The sequence below is a fragment of the Sphaerodactylus townsendi genome, linkage group LG07 (assembly GCF_021028975.2).
Source record: "Sphaerodactylus townsendi isolate TG3544 linkage group LG07, MPM_Stown_v2.3, whole genome shotgun sequence".
NCBI classification, from domain to species: Eukaryota; Metazoa; Chordata; class Lepidosauria; order Squamata; family Sphaerodactylidae; genus Sphaerodactylus; species Sphaerodactylus townsendi.
The window spans coordinates 77,269,191-77,285,038 of NC_059431.1; the positions used below are offsets into that span (position 1 = coordinate 77,269,191).

A 15,848-nucleotide genomic window follows, 5' to 3' on the forward strand; every position below is an offset into this window, starting at 1 on the left:
AAACAGAAACATAACCAGTTCTGGAGATGAAGTTTCACATATATCTGAAAATGTAATTTCTGTTGAAGTTCATGCCTAAACACCACAGTTGGTGCAGTCTTTCAGTAAAAACAGTCTGTTACTTGGACAGCTCCTTACTACAAAAATTATGTGAGTCTTCACAGTAAATCATTGTGCTACTGCAATTTCCAGAACCAAATCAAAATGAGATGGCTAGTTTGGTAAGTAACTCATAAGAAATAAGCAGAGGCGTATCCAAAACAAACTAAAGCAGATGTTACATGTACCCAAATTTTAAAAAATGATCTCCCTCTCTTTCCCACAGATATTTTTGAACAGAAAAATACATATATTAACACAAAAATGCTTCACAAAAATCTAGTGTCATCTTAAAAGACCAGCAATCTTTACTTCACCGTGAGCTTTCATTAAACATAGTGAAATAAATGTTAAATCTGTAAGCTGTTTCTGAACTTTAATTTTATTTTGTATTGATAAATTACCCACCTAGGGACTTCAGTGATGGGCAGATAGTAAGTACAGAGATAAATAACAATAAATATGGTTATGTACTTGACAACAGAAACTTGATTGCTGACAGATCTTGATGAGATTAGGGACAATGATACACTGTTTTGTTCCTGGTGTCAAGAAAACAGATTCCACGTCCTCAGACTATGCTGGCTCTTTATCTTAAAGAAATTGGAAATTTCTGCTGTGTCAAAGGAAGCAAACCATTCACATATTCTATTTCTCTGAGGAGCTGGGGGTGAGGCACTTTTACAAAGCAGTAGTATTCTTCTTTACCAGCCTCTAAACCTTACATTCAGATAGTTAAAATAAAACAAATCAAGGCTCACAACTTGGAGCCAGGGTACAGCTCTCTGTACTTGGGAACAGCTTCTTATCTATTAAATCAAAAACCTCTTTAAATATATTCTCTTCAACTTTCACAATTGGAATAGCTATGGATTCATTCTGCATAGCACAAATAAGATGTCTGAGGGATGTCATTAAAAGAATTGACTTCTTGTTTTCTTTCTGGACAGCACAAATAAGATGTCCTGGGGATGTCTGGAAAAAAAAAGCCGCCTCTCCATGTTTTGTCCAGACAGCACAGATGTCAGAGGAGAAAAGAGGTCCATCCTTGCCCAACTGATGAACTCTCTGGTCAGTTTCTTTCTCCACTTGCACTCAACATTTTGTGTGCTGCTGAAGGGATTCTTCCTGCCTTCATTGGCTGAAGGTTGCCCCAAGACGTTTGCTCTGCAGGCTCCAGTCATGGATAACTTTTCAACCCGAAGAGTACATAGTTGTACTCAGCTTGTCCTGCCAATTTTGGCAATATGTAGTTTTCCTCTTTTTAAATTTTTTGATAAGGTGTCTGCAAAGAAATGCAGACACAAATATGAGAACTTTAGCCATTCTGGTCTACTGCCCATTGAGAACCATTGGGCAGACCTATCCTCTGCGGTCCCAATGCTTTTCAAAGGGAGGTAGACCAGTCCTCCAAGTGTGCCAGAGCAGGCTACATTAGTAGCACAACATCCAGTCATAACAAGTCCCACTTAAGCCAATGAAGCAAGTTAGTTACCATGACATCTTAAGGGGGTTCTATGAACTGTAAACAAGTCCCATTGATCTTAGTGGAAAATACTTCAGAATAAAAGGTGCACTGCCAGTCTCATTGCTTTTAACAGGGTGAATGAGCCATGACTAACTGTAATTGGATCAAAGCCTATGAAAGTACAGATGTACTTTTCAGAACCTCCTCTATCTCTGAACATGCCCGTATAAATTCTGTAAGAAATTACAAAGATTGGCAACACTGACCGAAAAATCAGGCTGCAATCTTAATCAAGACATTTAAACAAAGACATTTTCCAGCATTCAAATACCACCTGCCATTCTTTCTCTATGGCCCTTTCTGCACAGAACAAATAAAACGTCTTGTAGATGAGTTCAGAGCAAGGGTGTAGCTAAGTGCCAGCCAGTGAGGCTGGCCCCATTCCCAAACTCCACATGGAGATTGGGAGAGAACCAACCAGGTTCACCCCACCCCTAAACTTCACATGGAGTTCGAGTGTGAGGTCATCTGGCCCCTTCCCAATTTCCCCATGCAGTTCGGAGTGGAGTGGCCATTTGATTCTGGCTTTAGCAAACTGGGTCCTGCAGTTTAAAGCTAGCCCAAGCCTCACTGAGGCCAGCAGCAATCTGAGCACAAAGGGCTGACAAGCTCTAGTTTTACATTATTGGCTCTGCCCCTCCCCCAAGTTCCATCTGACCAGAGGTGTAGTTTGGAGGTGGAATCAACAGTATAAAACTAGAAGTGGTCAGCCTCCTCCAGTGCTCAGTTTGCTTCTGGCCTCAGGGAGGCTAGAGGCTAGTTACAAGCTGAAGGCTTCTAGCCTGCAGTTTAGAGCCAGATCTGGATAGCTGAGGCCAGCAATAAATTGGCTAAGCAGCTCAGAATTCCATGTGGAGATCGGGGCAGGGCAGCTGCCCCCCCCCCCCACTTGAATGTGGAGTTTGGGGGCAGGGATAACTGCACCCCATGGGGCAAATTTGGAGGCACACTGCCCAAGGTGAGCTCTGAGTGCTGCTTTAGTAAACTACACTCTGTATCTGCCAAGTCCATTTGTTTCGGAGAATAGCTTACTTAGGCCCCTTCCGCACACGCAAAATAATGCGTTTTCAAACCACTTTCACAACTGTTTGCAAGTGGATTTTGCTATTCCGCACAGCTTCAAAGAGCACTGAAAGCAGTTTGAAAGTGCATTATTCTGCATGTGCGGAATGAGCCATAGAGAGGAACATAGACTGGGCCTTCCCCCAAACAAACAAATGGAGCAATGTTTTACACAGCATATGGCACACAAAATTACTCCTGCCTACATTAGCCTGTAGACCAGAGGTATAGCAAGGAAAGCGCCCGGTGCACCGGTGCGTCCTCCACCCCACCCCGGAACGGCCCGCCCCGCCACACCCTCACCACATCCCCACAGGGGCGTGTACCTGGTGCATCACGCACCCCCCACCCCTGCCCCTTGGAGCTACGCCTCTTCTGTAGACTGCTAACCTATACATAGTCCTTAATATTGACCCCTAGGTGGTTTAGCCGAGGTTTTTACCCAGCAGAGGAAGCTGCAAAGGGGTGGAATATTGCTCAATTTAAGTAATAGAGGATTAAAGAATAGATAGCACATATCTGTTAATGTGGAGTTCACCAACAGATCTGTCTTTCCTTCATCTTGATTTGTAACAAGTTGGTTACCACTCCCAAACCGTGAACATCATCCTGTTATGATTGAACATTCTTGCCAAAAAGGTTTGTTTGTTTATATAATTGCTGCCCAACCTTTCTACTGAAAAATGTCTCAGGATTACAGTAAATAAATACAATCCAGTAACATTTCCATAAAAAGAAAATTGATCCATAAAATTAAATAATTTAAAAAACATACTAGGGCCCTATTCCACTAAACTAATTTAAAAAATAAGCAAGAGTACAACACTCACACTCAAATAAACATTTTTAACTTACTAAAAGCTCTGAAAATATAATCTGGAACAAAAAGACAACTTTGTAGTATAATGTGGTATCCCACAAAGTCCCTTTAAAAACAAACTTAAAAATTAAGTGTCGGTGTCAAAGCTTTGTTTTTTCTGAAGACATCTTATTTAGTTCATAAATCTTTTTTTCTGAAGACATCTTATTTAGTCCAGAAGTCCATAATAAATGAGCCATCCAGGTCTCCTGGGGCAGGACATTCCAAAGCCTTAAGGGCAACAGCTGAATGGCCCTTTTCTGCCCACCAGCATGCAGACTTGTTGGAACATGGAGAATTCTGTAGACCTGGCATATGGAAAAGGCCAAGCCTAGGAGGCATTAAGCCACAGGCACATTCATACTCTCAGCTATCTTGGTTCAATGCCAGTAAGGGCTTTAAATGTGAACACCAGCACTTTGAATTGAGTCCAGAAACAAACTGGGAGCCAGTGCAGCTGGTGCAATGTAGGGGAAACACAATGATCCACTTCAAGTTCCAATTAATACTCTGCCTGCTACAATCTGCACAGGTTACAGTTTCTGAACCATTTTCGAAGGTAGACCCACATAAAATACAGCAGTGAAACCCCAAAGTTGCAAAAATGTATTGACACGTTCATTGGTTGCTAAGTGTAAGTCATCAAGCAAAGTGATAAAGGCAGTTTCCTGACATGTAATAATTATATTTTGTCTTTATGAAATATTTAATATTATTTCACTATAATTTCTACCCATGGTTACATGGGACAGTGGTTTCCAACTGTGACCCAGAGATAGGGCTGCTAGGTACCTGGTTGGGGCAAGACATCCTTCAACTGCCTGCTCTGAGCAGTGGGAGGGGTTAATTTTTTAAAAAAGGAACACCAATTGCTATGTTATGTCACAGTCACACTAGGAATTGCCAGAAATTCTATGGTAAAGCCATAAAGTTTCCAGTGATTCTTAGAGCTACCCTTTGTTACTTCCAGTTTTTCTACCAAAAGTGACATAACACCACAGCTAGCATTAAGACCCTCCATATCTCTGTCCCCTAGCACTCTCACTGGTTGCCAGGCAGTGTCCTACCAGAAGATCCCAGTGAGGAAGGGATATGGCTATGCCGAAATTCCCAGGTTCAGTTCTTTGTATCTCCTGTTAAAATATCAGATAGTAGATGGTTATCTGACTGGAGATCCACTGTCTCTCACAGCAAACAATACTGATCTTGAAAGGCCATCTAATTCAGTATAAGACAGCTTCTATTGGCAACAATGTGGAAAAGGTTCCCTGGAGACACAGTGTTTAAAAACTGCTGCACTTACCATTGCATTCATTCTCAAACTGAATGTGTAAAATCATAAATAAGATGTCTTCACAAAAAACAAAACTTTGACACTGACACTTAATTTTTAAGTTATTCCCATTTATACAGAGGTCCATTCTAAGACCTCTCTCTGCCATCATAACCATATAAGACAATTGTGTGAAAAGTTGCTTTTAAAATAGAAGTTACTATCATAACAATCCTGCTTTAGTACTTGTTTTAAAATAAGCACAAGTAGCTATATTTAGGGAACAATCTGTTACTGATTTTTAAAGAATCTCATGTTTCCACTCAATTACATAAACATACCCTTAGGAGAAACAATGAACCTGCAAAATATATGTGGGGATAAGTGCCAACATTCCCATTAACAGTACTTTGACCTGAAAACTATTATGTGCAATCCACAACTTTAAAATACTTTACTTAAACTGGCTTAGCCCAATTAAATAAATTGAAGTAAGCTGGTTTACATAAAAATGTTTCTGTTTAATGATAGTCACCTGGTCATAATTTTCATATGATTACAAAGAACTCAGCTATCACTTTATCATTAACATAGTTCTTTAAATATGCAGTGTGTTTTGCAAATCTGACTTTATTCATTCCTCCTATAATCTTGTGAAAGCAAAAAACAAATATTCCCAATGTATAGTTGGGAAGCTGAGGATAAGAATCAATGACAAACCCAGCAAGCCTGCCCAGTAAGTCCAAGGCCAAGAAGAGGTCTGAAACTAAGGTCGTTTCCCCACTTACCTGGGTGAGTAGTTGCTGCGCGCTACACCCAGTGCGTGTCATTTCTGACGCGCGCCAGGGCTTCCCCAGTCATCAAAAGGCGCCGTTTCAAAAGGCGCCAGGAATGTCATGCGCTGAGGGGGCGCGACAGCGGCAGCGTCAGGCGGCTGCGTTGTTGCTGCCCCTGTAATGGGGAGTGCCGGGGGACCCCGCGCTACTTGCCTACAGTAGCGCGGGGCAGAAGGTAAGTGGGAAAACGCCCTAAGTAACTCTCTATTACAGAACTATTAGAAACACAGGGGTCCTTAGTGTTTGCATTCAGTACAGGCTCAGTGTTATAAAACAAAGTCAAATCCTATCTACAGATCACAATAGTTCACTTAAGGTTAGGCTTGCCATTTGTCCACCCACAGAGGTTAACCCTGCTCCCAGCCACAATCTCCCACCCTTAATAAACCAAGAAGTAGAAGAAAAATGGCCAGAAACTGACCTCCGTAGTGACACTCTAGGAATTTCCATGTGTGTCTATGGTCTTTATCATAGAGTTTAAAAATTTCCCAACCTCCTCCCTGCCCAGACATTTGCCAATGCAGTGCTGGCAACCCTACTTAAAACCAGTGCATACATCACAGGCCATTTTAAATTACTTCACACAAAAATTAAAATTTTCCCTATAATTAATCACACGGTTGCAGATTATTGTGGGATTCAGGGCTTGCTGGTAAAGCATAAAATGATGAAATACTTTCTTCATACACTGTTTCTGTACTTCTCTCTAGGAAGCTGTTTCTAGATTGGCCACATCTCTCTCTATAGTACATATAGATTAAATTACTGCAATACACTCTACACGGGGCTGCACTTGAAAAGTGTCCAGAAACTTCAGTTAGTGTAGAATGCTGCACCCAGGATGTTGATTGGAATGGGTTATAGGGGCCATATCACTCAAGGGAGCCAAACTACACTGGCTCCCAATCTGTTTCTAGGCATCATTTAAAGTGCTGGTATTGACCTTTAAAGCTCTATAGGATTAGGACCAGTCACATAGCTATAATGGGGACATCCAGGGACAAACACCCCAGGTGCCCCCTGGTGAGTTACGTGCAGGTAGAAAATCGTCCCCACACTTCTGACCCACCCAACACACACACCCCAGCAGGCCTCAATCAATCAGGTCAAGCAAGAGGGGGAGGGCCAGGAGGGGCCGTCGGCCGACCCGGAGGCTGCAGCCTGGGCTGGGCAGAGCAGCCAGCCAGGCCCCACCCCGACTGGAGCCTGGACTGTGTGTTGGCTGGAGCCTGGGCTCTGCAGTGCCGGCTCATGTAAGTAGGTGCGGGGGAAGGTGTAGCTACCACGGGGCGCAGGGTGGGTGCGTAGCTACTTCGGGGCATGGGGATATGGCGCCATTTTGCCTCACTAAGCTTCTGATTGGGACAAAAACACAAGAAGAACCTCCTACTCCCTTATGAATCTTGCGGACCACAATGATCATCTTCTGAAACCTTGCTTGGTCTGCCCCCAACTTCAAAGATTAGGTGTGTGACAGCATGGAAAAAGTCTGTTGCCGTGGCATCAAAACTCTAGAACTCTCTCTCAAAAAAGACTTCTGTTGTCATCTCACCACAGCAGGTGAAGACTTTTTTGTTTCATCTGGCATTCACTCAGTGAGTCCTCCTTCCTGCCCCATGTTTTCACTGTTGGTTTTATGTATCTGCATTTTATCGTTAAAAAAATGTATATTTTAGCTTGATTTAAAATATTTTAATTTTTTTTTTAACTTTTACTGAAGGGACTGGAAGATTCCTACAGCATCATCGTGATGCTATGACATGACTTCTGGATACATGACCACCATGACCAATTCCCAAAATTTCCCAGAAATTGCTGGCATACCATACCAAGTTGCTTTTTAGGGACAAGTTACTGGACTTCCATTCATGGAATTTTAGCATAATATGCAGTATGGCTCTCAGGTGCCTGACTGTAGGGAGCAAATATACTTTTCCATGAGACCAGGTCTAACAAGTGGACTAATAATAATCATCAAAACATCAGCACAACTTGCAGGTGCAAACTGCGTTCACGCAGAAAAACAACACGCAAGAACATCTTTAGATTAACTCAAAACTATGTAAAGACCACTACATTTATTTGATAACCCAAAGCAAAGTCTGTTTACATGCTGACTCAATACCAACATTTCTTACACAAGATTTATAACTTCCATGTTATTTTATAAATGTTTAAATATCATGCATTTATTTTATTATATTTTATTGTGTTAGATTATTTTAGTATATTATGCTTGTCTTATTTTGATTTTAAGTACTCCTATTGGTGTCCACTGAAAAGAAGCTATGGACATAAATTGATAATGAGAGGAAAAGTTATAAATCTACAAATTATTTTTCTGATTACATCATTGAAACTTTGAGAAATAATCATTTCATAATGCACAAGATTACTTTTGCAACATTTGCCATTTTCAGGAGAAAAAAGGGGTTGCATTTGAAAATCGTTTGGAAGTGTCAGTTAGCACAAAATACATTTTCCTTTATCCATTACACTGGCTCCCAATTTGTTTGTGATTCAAAGTCCTGATTTTGCCCTTTAAAGCCTTTGGATCCATGGCATTTGAAAAACTTCGTATGAACTGACCCCAGAACTTGAGATTGTGCTGCAGAAGAGACTGGACCAATGGAAAAACTTTCTCGTTTGCAACTACTAAATTGTCACATTTCATTCCCTAGAAGGTATATTTGGCTTTTTTCTGCACAAGTCATTTAAAATGTTTCTTTAATAAATCATTAAAGTCCGCCATGGTGTTCCACACATCATTTCCCCTCATTCATCCCGGAAACATTTCCTTTTCCTTTTAATCCATCGTATTTGAAAACCTTTTTATGATGATTCTTCTAGTGGAAACATTTGCAATTTGGCTTCCATTGCACTGTAGTATTCTTGAAATGTTTTAAATTTCCCACCAAAAAGCTGGTCCTTTTCTCAAGCCCCTGTGTCCTTGTTCAACTTTCTCCTTAGAGCCTGGCCCACCATTTTTCATATCCCTCGCCTCACTCCTTTCCCCTTCACCTCTTGGTTTTCATCATTTTATGCATTTTATAATGTTTTGGCTATTCTTCTTGGAACTCTCTCCTTTGTATTTTCTGTATTAGATGTAGTATTAGATTATGATGATCTGGCTACCACATATAGCACCAGGTGGAGCATTCATACCACTTCACAGTACTTCAAACAAAGTGCTATTCAAAGGAAGCAATTTACCCATTTGGGAATCAGTTGTACAATGTACAGAAACTAAGTCATGTGAGACAAGCTGAGTGAGATCTCAGACAATACCTAAGAAACCTTTCCTTCACTTTTTTTCTTAGTAACTGTGGCCGTTTCTGCGGCCTGCGGCTCCCATGACGACGCAAGGATTACAGAGCCTGGGAGCTAAAGCCCCAGGCAGACGCCGTTCCTACAGGCGCTGCTGCTGCTTGCCAAGCGCGGCGATAGACTGCTTCCGTACTTCTTCCCTCCCCCCAGGGCTGCGTCGCGCTGTCTCACGATCTCCGCCCCACTCGGCGGTGTCCTCACAAATAAAATTAGCCTGCGCGGCGTCGCAGCCCCGCCCACACTGTCCTCCGACCTCCAGGGGAATTCGGAGGGCAGCGTCGGCCCGAACTTCGACGCCCATGGCGACGAAATTACCGTGAATATGGCGGAAAAGCGCAAGCGGTTTCGATCGCGAGGACGCCTTACCTGCGCAAAGTCTGCCCGGCCTCCCCTTAGCCGCTCCGCCCTCGCCCGGCAGAACTTTCCTGTTTCACCGGCGTGGTGGCAGCTACTCCTGGCCGTGCAGAAACGGCCTGTGTGTTGCATCCTCCCCGCACTTCCCATGCAAGAAGGATTACAGACCTGAGCTTTAAGATTAAAGAATGGCTTCTGGGCAAGCTTGAGATAGTTTTATATTGCTTCAAGTAAGGGCTTTTAAAATTAAACTCCTTAAAGTGTTTTAATTCAATCCCCCCCCCAAACCCATACCATACTTTTTCTCTAATACTAAGATCAATAAATACTGGGTTTTGATATAATCCTACCCTACAGTGTTAGTTTAAGTGGAGTTAGTGGCATAGTGACTGCTTAGTAGTTTGAATAGTATGAGTAAATTTACTCACAGGTAAACTCACAATTACACGAAAGCAACAATTCAACAGTTTCTTGCAGTTTCTCTTATAAGCAAGTGAAGCTACAATTACATGAAGCGATGATTTACTAGATTGACAAGGCATCAAATCAATGGATCAGCAAAAAAAATATGCCATATTTGGAGGAGATGAGTGCGGAAAAACATAATGGTAAAGGGTGGAACTGGAAATGACCTGGAAATTTTCTAAATGATTTGTGCAGAAAAGGCATCTGTCTCCGACCTTGCTGGTCTTCCAAAGTTGTTTACAGACCAAGAATACCACTGATAGTTATTGATGCTGTAATTATTCTATCTGGGGCTTTAAATCTGATTTTATATGCTTCATAATCTTATGAGGATGAAATTCCTATTTTGTCCATTCAGGCAACCCAATCCAAAATGGGAGGCAGTAGAGTGGTGGCTTAGCGTGGCACTTCCACAATGCCTCCAAAGGGGGAATCAGCAGTGTGGGTGCTGGGGAAGAAGGAGAAACAGGAAAACCCATAGTGAAGAGTGACTCACACCACCTTTTTAGTGGCATAATTCTGTGCCACTGAAGGGGAGCATTCACGGGTCAAAAGTCCTTTTGGAGATGAATAAAGTCAGCTCTTCTCATGGGAACACCCCTGGAATGTCCCCTTCCATGTCAGTGTGGGCATTTGCAACAGAGGCTAGCTGCCACATGGGCCAGCTTCCAGATTTGGGTACTGAGGTGGCTGGTCACCAAAGTAAGACCCTCGGCATCAGCCTCCATGCCAGTTTGCATGGCGCTGGTGGCACAGATGACAGCACAACCATCATTTCCAGTGCAACCTCAGCCCCTTTTGGATTGCACTGTAAGCATCTCTGATCTGCTTATGATTTCTGATATGAATCTCAACTGAGTCAGAGAACCTTCATTGTCCTGAAAAACACCAGAATCACATAACTGTTGTTTTTGTTATGCACTCAGCAGCAGATCAGCATCTTTGTTGAACTGATGTTGTTTGCTTCAATTTACACTTGCACTTAAAGGCTCATTGCCAAGGCTAGAGTGAACAAAGAACAAACAGAAAAAGATGTGGTTACATCTATGTTCTGATATGAGAAATGCAGAAGCAGTTTTCAGTGTGCTGGTATCATTTGTAACCTATTGATAGCCATGTAGAAAGAAAGTTGATTTACAATCAGATTTTAAACTTTCTGTGTTTTATAACATGCATGCAAGTTCATTCTCAAGTTCACTGAGTAAGGTTTATACAGACTTCACAATGGCGTATGAGTTGCATATTTTGCCAAACTCCAGCCTGGAATAATTTATTGCCAAGTTAGGAACTGCTGGAAAACAGTGGTTATAATGGAAATACTGACAGAGTCTTTGTAAGCCAACTGTCCTATCAGAGTCCAATTTATAAACCATTTGTGAGTTCTTCCAAAAAAATTCAGTGACAGAAGCTTAGCTGTATCAAGACTAGCAGCAAGATGTGTTCATATAAACAAAAATATTGCAGAACAAAAGCAATGTTCAGGAAGGCAGAAAATTTACTTTCTCTGATCTAAGCAAACATGATATATCTAATGCCCTGTCACACTGATCTACCCTGACTGTTGTTCTAATCATCACACAGGTTGCCTGCAACACTGTATAAACACCTCTAATTAATCCATACTGCTCAAACAGATTTGGATTAGTTACTGTGCCTTTCAATAAGGAAAATTTAGAGAGCTGAATGATGCTAAATCATTCATTGTACCAGATGTTGTTGTTAAACTGAAGGTGCGTTTCCAAAATTCAAATAAAACTTTTCACTTATTTTTCATTATATACGGCAGTTATTTATTTAGCTTAAATCAGTGACCTACAAGCTAACCCAGAGTCTTTGCACAACTCTTCTCTTCTACTAGCTGTCTTGGAATATTTAATTTTTATCTTAGGGATATCTTCAGTTTGCAGCATGGTATACTTTTGTTTGAACTGCTCCTTAACACACTTTAATTTGTGCTTTTCCTACAGCTGTTCAGGTATGGACCAACCTTCAGTAATAATAATAAAAAATAATCAGAAGGTTGAGCTTAGATTGTAAGCCTGCAATCAAAATGTGTTTTAATTTTTTTAAATGTTGTTTGGTACCTAGCAATCTGGAGCACTTTATAAAGAAACCCATCCATAGAACTGGAGGCAATGACTTTGTTCCACTAAGCGAGCAGTCTTCCTCCACAGGAGAAGCCTTCCTCTGCCACAGAAAGTCTCCCTCCACCACAGCAAGATTTCTTATGCAAAGGAAGTGAGTCATTGTACCCAACCATTAGCATTTATATAAACAATTATACCATTCAAAGTACATCACAGACATTATGTCAGCAATTCTTAAGACCATCCCATCAGGGAGATTTGTTTTATTATCTCCATGTAATGGATATGGGGCTGAGCAGAATGGTTTGCCTAAGATCACCTCATGGCTGAGAAAAGATATGAACTGGAGATATCCCATCTTACGCTTTTATACCAATATATCAGTTTTCAAGTCATGGTGCCAGGGTTGTTATAAAATCTGGTGCAAGGCAGCAAGCAGCCTGAAAGAGTCTTTTGTACAGCTGTTGTTACAATCCAAAGAAGTTCAGCTTTATTACAGATTTCTAAACATATAAATCTGGCTTGCATATCTGCATGTACATTGAAGCATAGGCGGAGCTGCAACCAGGGGTGTGCTGTGCCCTGGGCGAGCACCATTGTGGTCACATGGGGTGGAAAATTGCCCCCATGCCCCTCCCCCTTTTACCCCACCCCCTGCATGCCCCCCCCACTTATCTTAGTTTGAGTTTGCTGCTACCTTAGAAAAAGCACCCTGCTGCGAACTACACTTCCCAGGAGACCATACGAGCCCCACAGGAGTTTGGGCTTGATGCAGGAGTTTGGCCTCACAAGGTCTTCTGGGAATTCTAGTTCCCATCAGGCTGCTTTTTCTAAGGTAGCAGCAAACTCATGAATTGCTAGGACATTTAAGGTACTAAGGCAAGTGGGGGCGGGCACCAAGGGGGGCACGGGGGGCAGGCAGCATGCTTTCAGATTAACAACTTTTAACTTCTCACGATATATTTCTTCCTGCATCCATGTGAATATGTAAAGTTGCCTTATACATTGGTCTATCACTCTGTTTCAGTTCTTATTCTTTTGTGGATGTTACTCTGGTATATCAATGGCTTCTTGTAGTGCTGCTGGAAGTCTTTCCTGGAAATACATCTGTGTACTTCAATTGCTTCCTTTTGGAAGCAAAAGAAAACATTCTTAAACCTCCTAGCTTTGAGGAGTTTATTTTTTGAAGCCAGAATAAACCCAACTTTTAAAAAATAGAGAAAACAGTAGCAGAACTGTGTAACAGTTTGTGAACGTTTGTTGAAAGTTGGTGTAGAAATATTGTCAATATATAATAAACTGAGGAAGATATACCTATGGGACCTGACACATAAGCACATCAACTGATAACGGTTGCAATGTCATGCTTTGTGCATATGTACCATAGTCCCTAAGAATAAACCCCACTACTCTCTGAGTGAGAGTTAATTCCAAATAGGCAAAGGATCAGTCAGCATGTCATCAAGGAATTCTTCCAAATTTGACCCTTAAATGGTGTTCTGTGAGCTTCCGAATTGTAATTCCTTTATTTGTATAATATGTAAAACCATGGAAGGCTATCACTATTTTAAAATATCAATTTCTTCCAAAAGAAGTGTATAGTAACTCAGTCAACCAATTATTTTAGAACCTAAATGAATGAAACCAGCACTTCCATATTAAAGTGCACTACAAGCACTTCATAACATAAAAAGAACACTCATGAAGGAAAAGCACTGTCCATACCTTCTTCATTCAAAATCCAAGGCAGAAATGTGAAGTCTGACACATAGCCACAAGTGCTGTCTTCAAAGGCACAAGAGCCAGCAGAGAGTTCAAGGGTTTCACCAAACTGCAGAGCTAAAGAAAGACAAAGCCCGCTCAGTTCACCGCAGGCACAGAGCAAACGCGAATGAAAAGCACTGTGTCACCAATATGCTTTTCAGGAAAGCAGCCCTCGAGTGAGTCGGGCAGCAAAAACATACACAATGGGTTAGCATTGAAGAGGGAACCTGTTGCAGCTCGCCTTGGTCATTCTCGTTCATTTTCAAGTTATCTCCCTAAACCGGAGGCAGATAGCACCGGTGCTGCTTCCAGGTAAAACAACCCACATCCCCAAGCAATGCTACAACTGAGCTGGCTCCCCATCCCTCCTACCCTCTTACCTTGCGCGGTGAAGAGACACAGCAAGATCATAGTGCTGTGGAAAAGATTAACCTCTCCGGCGCTGAGGTAATGGGTGAGGGGTAAACGGAGCAGAAATCCGCCCCGAGGGGGAATGAAGCTGCTTGTCAAGAAGTATGCGCGATATAAATGAAAGTGCCAGGACTCTGAAGGGGAAACAGCAACAGTTAAAAAGAGAACGAGAGAAAGAGGAGGGGAGGGGAGGGTTGAGCTTGGAGAGGCTGAGGGCAGCCTGCCAGCAACACAGCTGGTCCTAGGCTCAAGTGGGAGGAAGGAGGAGCTGCTGAACGTTTTTCCCCCGGCAGACACACTCTGAAGGAAGCCCCGAGGCCTCCAAGGAGTGACCTTTTTCTTCCTCTCTCAGACAGCTAGAATGAGGGAGGGGTGGGAGTCCTCTCATTGTACAATCAGGAAAGACTAAACGAAAGTTATTGCTGAGAATTTGTGTACAACCAGGGATGAAAGTGGATTACTGTTGAGTCCTAAAAGCCAGGCCAGACCACAACTGTGTAGTACAATAAATGTGCAGTTGTATTGTTTTGTTTCAGGGGGTCCAGACATCTTTATTTCAGGCAGTTCTTTTGTTGCTGGTTTATATCACATTTTCCAGCACTCAAATGAGACAATGTTGTCTGCAGTGTGGAAAATGGGATTCCCTCCACCCATTCTGTCAGCTTTCCTCCCTATTGGGATAGGAATGTGGAAAATGATTATTTATTTGATATATTTTTATCTTTCTGTTTCTCCAAGGAGCTTAGGTACATAGGTATCCATTTTATACACACAACTACCTTAAGCAGTAAATTACAATGACAGACTCAAGGTCACCCAGCTGGTTTCATGGCAGAGTGGAACTCTGAACCTGGGTCTCCCACAGGGACATAGGTATAGATTTTTATGGAGGGGTTCAGGGATGGGGCCACGCCCCCACCTGCACCTGGGGGCGTGGCCACACCTCCCCAAGCCCCACTCCAGCCTCAGTGCTTATAAAAGCAGCTCTCTGAGGCCAGGGATGGCAGACTCCCCTGCCCTGCCCCCCACCCCCCAGTAGCCTCCTCTGCCCTCCATTGAAAGTGTTTTGTGGTGGATTATCCCCCCACCCTGAAACAGCATCACTTGCAATGTTTAAACTGGGGACCTCAGATTCTCCCTTTAAATCCATGCCGAAGGAGGGGGGGATTTAAAAGGAGAATCTGGGGGAACTTGTGGGGGGTGCCTGCTGTCAGGGGTGCAATTGTTAAGGTAGCAGCACCAAACTTTCGGAGTATTTTTAGGAGATTTGCCTAATGATACTACCCAGGTTTGGTGAAGTTTGGTTCAGGGGGTCCAAAGTTATGGCCCCTCAAATGTGTAGCCCCCATCTTCTATAGCTCCCATTGGAAACAATGGGGGCACCCCCTTTGGGAGTCCATAGCTTTGGACCCCCCTGGACCAAACTTTACATAACCTGGGTGGTGTCAGTAAGAGACTCTCCTGATAATACCACCCAGGTTTGGACCAAACTTTACAAAACCTGAGTGTTATCAGTAAGAGACTATTCAGAGGGTCCAAAGTTATGGACCCTCAAAAGTGTAGCCCCGATCTTCTATTGCTCCCATTGGAAACAATGGGGGATGGGGCACCCCCTTTGGAAGTCCATAGCTTTGGACCCCCTGGACCAAACTTCACCAAACCTGGGTGGTATCAGTAGGAACAAACAAACTAAAGTTTCAGACATCAGCAGGCTTACTTAATACCTCCTTTGGTTTCCATTTTTGAGACTGAAAACCAAGGAGCTTGTCTAAAGATTTCATGG

The 15,848-nt window shown here is 42.5% G+C and overlaps 1 protein-coding gene across 2 annotated transcripts in view; it reads right to left on the minus strand.

Annotated features, from left to right (window-relative positions):
- MAMDC2 (MAM domain containing 2) overlaps window positions 1-14,305 on the minus strand; it is a 68,932-nt gene extending 54,627 nt beyond the window's left edge. For both annotated transcript variants that reach the window (XR_007245151.1, XM_048504655.1), the window contains exons 1-2: window positions 14,035-14,305; window positions 13,616-13,729 (exon numbers count right to left, since the gene is read on the minus strand). Coding sequence is in view for 1 of the 2 variants with exons in the window: in XM_048504655.1 (XP_048360612.1) it covers window positions 13,616-13,729; window positions 14,035-14,065 (145 nt within the window). In the remaining variant the exon portion in view is untranslated. The remainder of the gene's footprint in view (window positions 1-13,615; window positions 13,730-14,034) is intronic.
- Between the last annotated feature and the right edge of the window lie 1,543 nt (window positions 14,306-15,848).